At 42.4% G+C, this 10710-nt stretch overlaps 1 protein-coding gene across 4 annotated transcripts in view; it reads left to right on the top strand.

Moving 5' to 3' along the window:
- The window catches only part of Kif3a (kinesin family member 3A), a 51910-nt gene extending 43353 nt beyond the window's left edge, over positions 1-8557 (top strand). For 3 of the 4 annotated variants that reach the window (XM_087194980.1, XM_004836609.3, XM_004836610.3), the window contains 4 exons: positions 1665-1718; positions 2137-2205; positions 2774-2898; positions 4992-8557. In XM_087194980.1, coding sequence (XP_087051106.1) covers positions 1665-1718; positions 2137-2205; positions 2774-2898; positions 4992-5040 — 297 coding nt within the window. In that variant the 3' untranslated portion in view covers positions 5041-8557. Of the gene's footprint in view, positions 1-1664; positions 1719-2136; positions 2206-2773; positions 2899-3335 lie in introns of all 4 variants that reach the window. The other variant, XM_087194981.1, reaches the window with a different exon arrangement.
- The last annotated feature ends 2153 nt before the right edge of the window (positions 8558-10710 follow it).

Here is a 10710-nt window from a genome sequence, read left to right on the forward strand (position 1 = left end):
CTGTCCCTGCCTATGACTTTCTCAGCAGAGGTTCCACGTTTTTTTGTGGTTTTTTTTTTTGGTGCTAAGGATCAAACTCAGGACCTTCTGCTTTCCAGGCAGGCGGCAGAACCACTGAGCCAAATCCCTGGCCCATAGAGATTCCACGTTTCTAACATCTCTGACATCTTGGGGTCCCCACTGCACTTTGACCTTTACTCTCACTGCACGCACAGCCCTCTCAGAGGCATACTTCCTCCAGAATTTGGGTAGAAGCTACCCAGACCTCATAACTCTTGCATTCTCCATGTCTGAAAACTAGCACCATGTAGATGATGATACTAAGGTCTGCTGCCAGCTCGAGCAGTAGCCAGGCCCCCTTGGATTATGGCTTCAGAGGCCTCTGAGTGCCTAGATGGTTTAGCACTATGAAATGAATCCTGGGAAATCAGTTCATTAGGAAGCCCTTCTTAAGCAGGAACGTAGGGGCTTTCTTTTTAAATAAAAACTTTATAGTTTGGGCACCCTTTAGCCTGCGAAGGGTGAGGGTCTTGCTGATTCCTCAGATGCCCTTAAGTCATCTTTTCTCTTATCCTGACGTAAAATACTTGGCTTCTTTTTTATGCTAATCGTTCATTAACCATGCTCTCCTTTGCCCCAACTTTGCGAGCACTTCCTTTCTGGCCATACTGGAAACTTTGCACATCATTGAGCTTTGCTGATTTCTTCCTGATTCTCACTATACATCTGACAAAAAGCAGCCCACAGTACCCATGCCATAGCCTGAATGTTGTGTTGTTTAAAATTTCCTCTGCCACATTAATTAGTCAACCACCCTTATCCTCTTTCTCCTGCAAAATCTCAGGATATAGACAAAATGTAGACAAATTTTCTTCCAGAGTGTACCACACATGTCCTCTAGTCTAACTGCTAATGGAATTCTTGTTCCCAACTGAAACCTCCTGAGCCTGGCCTTTAGTGTCCATATTTCTGTTAGCATTTTCTTCCTCTGAGCTCTGACCAGAATCTTCCATTAAGCTCAGCTTGCATCATTCTCTAGGGCTTCTCAAGCTGGCATCACTAAGCCTTTCCAAACTTCTCACATGAACCACTTCCAAAGACTTCTGAACCACCTAGTCAGTCAGGTACAGTCATACCAATGATCCTACTCCTCATTGCAGCATCTTTTCTTGTCACATTCCTGTCACTGAAACGCAGTACCTGACACCTGCAACTTAAAATAGGAGAGGTGTATTTTTGCTTATGGTTTCAGTTCCTGGTTGGCAGACTCCAAGACAGAAACAGGATGACAGAGAGGCATTGCAAAGGAAAAGGTGCTCAACTGATGGCAGCCATGAAACACAGAAGGGAGGAGCTGGGGACAAGAATGTGCCCTTTCAGGTCATGACCCAGCCAAGTCCCTCCTAACAGCACATTTAGCTACTGAGCTCATCAGTGGAAGAATCCACTGCAAGTGTAGCACCCCCTGTTCTAATCACCTTTTACACACATGAGAATTTGCAGGGACATTTTAGATCTACACCAGAAAGGGTATCATGCAGTACACAGTGTTTCGAGATGTAACTTTTTCCATGTAACATTAAAGTTTAGTTATATGGATATTTTGATACTTTAAATATTATTATTAAATGTTAAAAACAGTCTATCTTTGGCTCTTTTAAAAGGAGATGATTGAAAACTATGTGCACTGGAATGAAGACATAGGAGAATGGCAGCTAGTGAGTACTACCTTTATCCTCTCCTGGGGTACTTGTGCAGTGCCTCACGTGGACTAGGAGCTGTGCTGGCTGCCGGGGGAGGTGGTGCAGAGTCTGCATCAGGTGAGAATTTAATAGAGATGAGAGGGCTGGCAACCCTATGGCACGAGTACCACAGCTGGCTGTTTGCGCCATTGAAAGCTCTAAGAGTTTCACCCATAAGATGTCTTTCTAATAATGGTAACACAGAAATCGTGTCTTAGAAATGGTCTAGGTCAGGGCTTCGTGGGACTGAATGCCCTCTGGGTCCCTTTCTCCTCTGGCATTTCAGTCATGTTTTACTAATGAAGCATCAGAATACCTCACAGCGCTTTGCCTAATTCACAGCACTAATTACTAATTAAGACATTTCTTCCCCTCCCCCCTTTTCTTTTTTGAGAAATGTGTTGCCTACACAGGAAATAACATGAGGAAGCAAACCCCAGTACCTGATAAAAAGGAGAAAGATGTAAGAGTACTTTTTTTTTTTTTTCCAAAACTACACTTGTTTCTTTATAGGAATGTGGGTCATTAAATTGTGTTATGAACCTGGTATCTGTTAACCAGCTCTGGTGAACAGCAGGCTTGTGTTTTGGGAATAAGGGCTCTTGGATCAGGTGATTAGGATAGTTCTGCCTGATGTCCTGCTCAGTCACGATGGCAGACTTAACATTTCTGACACCATAGTGGAGTCACTTTGGAGTCTTCTTTTCACAGCTCTCTGGGCCGTCTGAATGTGGTGAGGGAATAGAATGTGTCCTCTTCCTTCTCAAAGCTGTTTCTAGTCCTCGGTCAGCAAGAAGAGGGACTAGCTTTAGGGAAAACAGCAGTGATTTTTCCCTGTGTTTGAGGAAATGTATAGTGTACCATTTTGTGGGGGATACATTTTAGCTACTAGAATTAGAAGGTGTCTTTAGACATTAGTTGGTTGTGTCTTCTGTGGCATTTTCTAGGTGTTTGAAATCTCCCCCTTTAAACCACTTTAAAGAGTGGTTTAGCTCTTTCCTGTGAGAGCATCCTTTGTTCCTTTCCCGTAGCCCTCTGAAGTAGACCTTTCCCATGTGTATCTCGCCTACACCGAGGAGAGTCTGCGCCAGTCTTTGATGAAATTGGAAAGGCCTCGGACTTCAAAGGGGAAAGCGAGGCCAAAGACGGGGAGAAGGTAAGGACCGTCCTTGGGACCCGTGACATGTTGGCAAGGAAACGTGCTAACTAGACACAGTCAAAGGAAATTAAAAGTTAGTTAACATTATAAATATTTTGGCTAATATAGTAAAAGTAAAATTCCTTATGTAGTTACAGTTTGAGTAAATGAACTCTGGCTACACAATTAAGGTCTTTTCACTTCTTTATTTGTTTCATGAGTAATAGAATTTGTTTTAAATTCAGTTTTTTCTTTCGAAATGTGTAATAGATCCCCTACTATCTTTAATTTCTTAATTCTTGTACTAATTCTTCTAGTAAAATGCTAAATAATTTATTCAGTTGGACTTTCAAAGTAGTGTACTCAGCTGGTCCATTTTTCTGTCGTAAACACTGCCCCCATGAACCTTGATTTCCTGAGTCACTGATCAGAGATATGTTTTCTCACCACTGAAGGTGCCTGCTGTGGACACGGGTTCTGACTGGGTCGTGAACCGGGATAGTCATCTAAGCCCAGGGACATGGGGATGTGGGCACCTGGGCTAGCAGCTTATCTAGATGATTGCATAATTTTGTACCTCCTAAAATTGTAAAATATAAGCTTTTCCCCCCTATTTGGTTGTGGGGTTTTTTTTTTCTTTTTTTAGTACTGGGGATCAAACTCGGGACCTTGCACTTGCGAGGCAGGCGCCAGCACCACTGAGCTAAATCCCCAGCCAGGTCCACACTTTTGAGTTACATATAGGGTGAAACTATAATTTTAGGTTTTTGTGTTACAGAATCTCATGCTCTCAGACATAACCTAATACTTACAAATTTGGGCTGGTTGAACCTAAGGTTGGGAGAAATCAGTTGTATGTTAGAAGTGCACAAATTTTTGTATTCTTTGGAATTTAGATGAGGGGTTTAAAAACTTTTATACTAAGGAGTCAAGCATTTCATTTACAAGAAACACAAGGTTTATAAGATGTTTGTTTGTTTGTTTGTTTTGTGTTTTGCTTTTTTGAGACAGGGTCTTGCTATGTAGTTCAAGCTGGCCTTGAACTCACTATGTTGCCAGGCTGGCCTTGAACTTGTGGCAGTCCTCCTGCCTTAGCCTCCAAGTGCTGGGATTACAGGGTGTGCCACCACACCTGGCTCTTATAGATCGTTTGCTTTCCACTTTTAATAGAGTCATTTTCCTCTCGGTAAGCAAACTGACAATGTAAATGTGACGGTGAATGCCAAGACAGTTGGCCCTAGTGTAGGAGAAAAATAGGCAGTGGAGCAGACTGGGACAGACTGAGGCACAGTTCTGTCCAGTTGGGTGGCTGCTATTCTGTTCCCATTTAGTTGTGGGAATCGAAGGCCCACTGTTTCTAAATTTTCTTTTTCTAAGAAAAAGCTAAAAATACATATTATTTACGTGATATTTCTCACATTTTAGTTCCTTGTCTTTTTCTTACTGTGTAGACCTATAACAAATGCTATGACTTCTGTAAATCTCATTGTAAAATTATGTACCTTGAAAAAATTTAACCTTAAAAAATGTGAGCTAACGTGTGAGCCAAACTTAGCATCTGTGTGTATCAGAATTAGTGTGCTGCGTGGTGAGAATCCGAGATGGCCGTGCACATAGGCACGTGTGTCCAGTGGCTTATTGGTGACGTTCTATTAATTACATGATATGCTCGACATGATACACCTCACTAGAGACCAGTTCAGTGTGCTGGGCAAAACAGCAGTAGATGGAATACGTTAATAGAGCATTCTCCTTGGTCCCCGTGTGTGCATCTGTGAGGAGATGATTTATATTTGTGTCCCTGATTGTCATTGAGTCCATCTGCACCATTAGCAGACCTCACATGAGATTGCTAGGAGGTTAAGGTCTGGTAAGCACGCAGCCTACTTAGTCCTGTTTGAAACTCTCATCTGCCCAGCCCTCACTGTTGTGGAACACCAAGGTGTGGTGCCGAATAGGTGACCTCCCCCAGCTCGGGAAAGTGGGCAGGAGCCAATGCGGGCCATTCCCGACTGTGGCCACCCTGTCTTTTCCACTACATAATGTAAAGCGTTGACATCCCAGTCTTTCTATGAAAGCATTCATGCTGTCTTTTTGTCTTCTCCAAACAGAAAGCGTTCAGCAAAGCCTGAGACCATAATTGATTCCTTACTTCAGTGAATGTTACAAACATAAAGTCACAATAAAAGTTGGTGGTGTTCTTATGCCTGGACAAAATCTTCAATTAAAACGCCGAAGACTTCTGTGTAATTTCAAATAATGGAAGCTATAAATCATGGAGTAAGACTGGAAATAATAATTTGCCTAATAACTTTTAGACTGTACATGTTAAGATAATATAGCACGTTAAAATTGTGCAGCTGTGATTGTTCAGATGTCATACCGCTCTCCAGCTGTGCTGTGCTGGAAAGTGGGGAGAGCATTCATGTGTAAGGGGTATGCATCAGTCTGTTGGCCATTTACCCAGCTACTGTATATTTAGATAATCCGAATTTCAAAAAAGAAAAAAAGTCTGTCCTGTTTTGCACATAGAGAGTAGCAGATTGAATTGTCCTGTGATGCACTGTTAAATGTGACTGTGTGGGCTGCACATCTAAGAAACGATTCTGTCCTAACACCAGCCCAGCTGCCCTGTTTAAGTATGTTCTACTTTGTATAATAACATTAGTGGCATTTTAAGTACGAGATGACTGACCTTACTGAATTTCTGTAGAAAATTTTATAATTTAACAGTCTTTGCAAGTATGCTTTTTTTTTTTTGGTACCGGGGATCAAACTTAGGACCTTGCGCTTTCGAGACAGGCATGGCACCACTGAGCTAAATCCCCGGCCCCGCAAGTATGCATTTTTAAAACAAAAGTTGAAAATGTGTTTCACCTAGATCTCTTCTTTTTTGTCACTTTGAGTTCAGATTAAATACACATATTTTTGTTTTTCTGGCTTCATGTTCTCTTGAAACATTGAATTGTAAACATGTGAAGGAGACACAGTTGCACAAAATTGAGAAACTACATGTTGGTCACTTATCTTTGACTATACATTTTTTTTTCCTTTTTTTTTGGTACCGGGGATTGAACTTGGGTCCTTGTGCTTGCGAGGCAGGTGGCAGAACCACTGAGCTAAATCCCCGGCCCAATACGTATATTTTTTAAAATTCACTTTGAAGTATGACTTAGGGACCTTTTCCTTTGTCCAAGTTTTAAATTTTGGGAGTCTCCCAATTGACCAGGGTCTCCATTTTCAAAAGAATGCAACCAAGCAAAAACAGAAACAGAAAACTTTTAATCTTTTGCCTTTAAAACACTTTGTTTTCATATTTTATAAACAAAATGTTCTTCCCTAAATTTCTTCTGTTGAGTAATCTGGTCAGGCCGTATTCCTCCCGGAACTGGGGCCGAGGGTGTGGCTCTGTGGTGCTAGTGCTTGTCCAGCACACGTGGGACCCCGGGCTCAATCCCAGGGCTCCCCCCACAAAGCTCCTCTCAAAATAAAAACTGTATTCGTTTCTTTCTTTTTTTTGGTACCGGGGATCAAACTCGGATCCTTGCACTTGTGCAGCAGGCGGCAAAACCACTGAGCTAAATCCCCGGCCCTTGTATTCATTTCTTAAAGTATAATAAGTTGTAATAGAGTCATTGGTTCTTTTGTTGGCTACTTTATAAAATTTTTAGTTTTTGAAAGTTATGCTACTCTTAAACCACTTAGGATTATGTTTTGTGTGTTTCAAAGTTATGTAATCAGTCCTAAAACACATTAATTCTAAAGGTCTTGAGACCTCCCAAGGTAGGGTTTATTGAATTAATATTCTGACAAGCTTGGTGAATTGTTGGTTTGCAGCACTGCAGGTGAGTAGAGGTGGGCTACTGGGGAGGTGGTAGTAAAATGTGTCTGCGAATTTAAAGTGCTTCCCAGAGTGGAGCGCAGCGTGTCCTGTGTGTGGTGGGTACTTAGAATTGAGTTTCACCGGCAGCTTTTCTTCCTGTTGTGTGAAATAGTTAGAAATCTGTAACTTTCCTCTAGTACTGTGAAGACTCGGCTGAATATATGTCTTGAAAGGCTTATGTGAGCAGACCGTCTTGGTAACTGTAAAACATTTTCAGTGATGCACATTTAGCTCTGTTAGTAATTACTCTTGAGAAATCTTAATTTTAGCAGTGGGAAAAAAGGTCAATGCCTTCTCTTTTTAAAAGTCCGTGTTTCTAGCCTTTAACAGTTCAGTTCATAGGGAAGAGTAACTTTTTAACTGAGCTTTGAAGACACTGTAGGTATTTTTTCCTTTTCCCTGTTCTCCAGCACTGGGGATGGAAACTAGAGCCTCATGCATGCTCTGCCCCTGAGCTGCATCCCCAGCCCTTTATTTAATTTACTTATTTATTTTTAATTTGAGACAGGGTCTCACTAAGTTGCCCAGGCTGGCCTTGAACTTGTGATCTTCCTCCTCCAACCTCCTGAGTAGCTGACATTACAGCCATGTGCTCCCATGCCTGATTAAAGCACGATAGAAATGTAAGCCAGTACCCCACTACCATAACAAAAAGAGCTCTATCAGAGGTTGACATATGAGTGAGAAATTCTCAAAGCAGCCTTCTTTAGCAAAATTTTTAAAAAGCTTTTATGTTAGAAGTCATTATACCAGATGGACATTAAATATTCATTTCATGAAATAGCCAAAGTAGACACCCAAGCCAGGCCTGGATACCCATTTGATGCTATGGGATATGGACTTTAGGACTTCATTCATTTGGCTCCAGTGAGAGCGCTCTGTGGTTTCTTCACATTTACTGTATGTCTGTAGCCACAAATGAAATATTTTATAACTTCAGTGTTAAATTTCCTGAAAGATAAACAGACTTGCTCATTATTTGAAATCAATGTGCAGATTTAAAATCAGTGGCACATCTATATAAATAGGTTACTGAATGAGTATTGTTTTAATTTAAAAAGTAGTATTTATTTATTGAAAGGAGCCTTGATGTAGTATGTTCTTTAAGAAAGCCTGTAATTATGTAGGAATAATTAGGATATTAAAAATAATAATATTCCCCATTTTTGTCAAAGTAGGTGGGAATTTCCACGTCTACATGTACAGTAGAATCTCTTTGACAAACCGTCTCATTTACTTTCCAGAAAAGGGGGAAAGGGGACAACAAGAAATTTAAGGTTGCTTTGGAAGAAGGAGGTGGTACTGCTTCATCTATAGCATGTTTTAAAAAATTGTGATTATGGTTTGGGGTTGTCTTTTGTTTCCTTTTAGTCTTTCTTAATCTCTTACCCCTTATCTCTTATGGAAAGTCCCTCTCTTTCCTCCAGGGCTGTGAATTAAGGAATGGGTAGAGTTTACATTTAAGCACACTCGTGTCTACCCAGTTTCTTAATCATACATTTGTTTTCCTTTTTAATTATTCTTTGTTCTTAAAATACTAGAAGAAAACATCTAGTGCCTTTGAACTCATACTGTAGTCCTGGTTTAAATCATGAATAACTTCAGTGGAACTGCTATGCTACTGTGCACTGGCCAAAATTGCAAATCGTACAGTGAGTTGTTTCATTTAATTCAAAAGCCACACTTCGATTGTGCTTCATGTATAAATTGTATGTGTTTAAGTTGGGTATATCAGTACTGTATGTATACACGTGGCATGGTTAAATATGAAATAAAACCCTTTTGCCTAGCGGCCGTGGTGGTCTTGGCTGAGCTTCCTTTGTGTTGAGTCCCACCTGGTGTGTGCGCAGGACCTGTGTGCGTGTCCTCTTGGTGCTGCACGGTCAGGAGAGGCCTGTGTGATCTCACAAGCTCCTTTTGGGTTTTGGGTTTTGGGAGCAACACTGGAGATTGAACCCACGACCTTCACTACATCCCCAGTTCTTTTTAAGTTTTCTCTTATTTTGAGACAGTGTCATTAGGTCACTAAGTTGCCCAGGCTGGATGCAAAGTTGTGACCCTCCTGCCTGAGCGTCCCAGGGATTTCAGGTGTGTGCCATAGCCCAGCCCAGAAATATTTTCATCCTGGTTCTGTTGTCCTTTTAATTAGGTCTTTGAGAAGAGAAACCAATTCTCAGTTTGTATCTTAAAGAACTTTGTATCCCTCTGAAAGTTAAGAGGTAACGGTACCGTGGTCTCATTCAAAAACTCTTCATAAACTTAGAGAATCTCCACAACAGTAGCTCTGCTTGGATTATTGGCAGTCATATGTTCTGATTGCTTTTTTTTTCCTAGTACTGGGAATCGAACTCAGGACCTTGCGCTTGCGAGGCAGGCAGCAGAACCACTGAGCTACATCCCTGGCCCCCCGTTTGTTTGGATTTTTTTGACAAAGCTTGATTACCAACCACTGTGCTAGGCAGTCATAAGAAATTCAGAGTGGACCTTGAGAAATTTTGATTTGTAGACTAGATTTTCAAAGTCTCCTGTTTTTTTTTTTGGTACCGGGGATCAAACTCGGGACCTTGCGCTTTTCAGGTAAGTGGCGGAACCACTGAGCTAAATCCCCAGCCCCTTAAAGTCTGCTTTTTACATAGCGAAGAGGGTCCTCTGGCCATTCCAGAGTTTGCCCTGTTTTCTTCTCTCAAGTGCCACCTGCAATACTTCTACGAACGAGTAGGTCCAGCCAGTGTAATTAAGGGCCTGCCGTGCTTGCACCGTCATGAACAGCCTTCCTGTCCCTCCTCCCCACCTTCCTCACGCAGCACCACTGAGACTCCCTCCCCTGCCTGCCGAGCCCGCTGTCATCCTCACGAGGTCCCTCCAGCAGTGGTACCGCATGAAGGGACCACTTACCACCCTTGGGGATGATGAGCACCAGGTAAAAGGTGTTTTTAATTTGGCTTTGGCTTACAGAACTATAAGATCTGGTGGCCGCCTTCCATACATTCGTTTTGACCCTAGATCACTTGTTCTTACTCTCTTTCTTCTTTGGTCCTAATAATACTGTTGCTATTTTCTGGCCTAATCTTTATCAGTAAATCACGTTGATCCCAATTTTGAAACAAAGTGGTGTCCAAGTAAGCGAAGACCACAGCTAGCTTGTGCTGACAGGAACACAGCACAGCTCTGCAGCCGCCGCCTAAACCTGGAGCTCGCTGGGGGAGTCTCCAAACACTTCAGTCACAGTATTGCTGAATTTCTTGTTCTTCAGCTGTTCCATTTGCAAAGCAAAATCAAGTATTTGGTCCTTCGGAAGTAGAACAAATGTGTGGGAAAATGATTATGAAGAGGCTACTTCAAAAAGAACCTGTTTCCTCTCAGCATTTATCTTGGGCTTCCTGTGACCAACCTTCACGTTACTTTTGTCAGCGTTATCAGAACATCAGGTTGCCTCACCCGAACACGTTTATGACTCTGAACACGTTTATGACTCTGACTGCAGAGTGACAGATCAGACGTTCTTCCACACCTGCTCCCCTCCTCCACCCCTCTTCGGAGGGCTGGGGAAATTTTAGTCTATAATCAAAGGCTTTATTTCTCCAATTGTACAAAAGACTTGAGCTGGGACTTTACAACTGAATAAAATATTCCTCAGAGTCGATACCAATCTTAGCAAGAGGATATTGCCTAACCCAACATAAAAGTACCAGAGCCATTACAGAAATTTTATGTTGGCCCTGATTTCTGCTCCTGAGTTATGCCAGTCACCAGGTGTCCTCCTCCGTGCCTCCTGCCGGGGCCGTGCGGCACATGTGTGCGTCTCCTCTTTGCCTCCCGCGTGCCCGCCCTGAGCATGGTGGAGGCGCCCGGGAGTGGCCTCCCTCTGGGGGGAGCACGGCGGCGAGGGGCTCCGTGCCTCACACGTGTCTAAAGGCTGCTTCTCCGGAAGTGCTGTTTGAGGTCTG

Source organism: Heterocephalus glaber, unplaced genomic scaffold (genome assembly GCF_053883595.1).
Source record: "Heterocephalus glaber isolate CG9 unplaced genomic scaffold, H.glaber_assembly_v1.0 deba00001606, whole genome shotgun sequence".
Lineage (NCBI taxonomy): Eukaryota > Metazoa > Chordata > Mammalia > Rodentia > Bathyergidae > Heterocephalus > Heterocephalus glaber.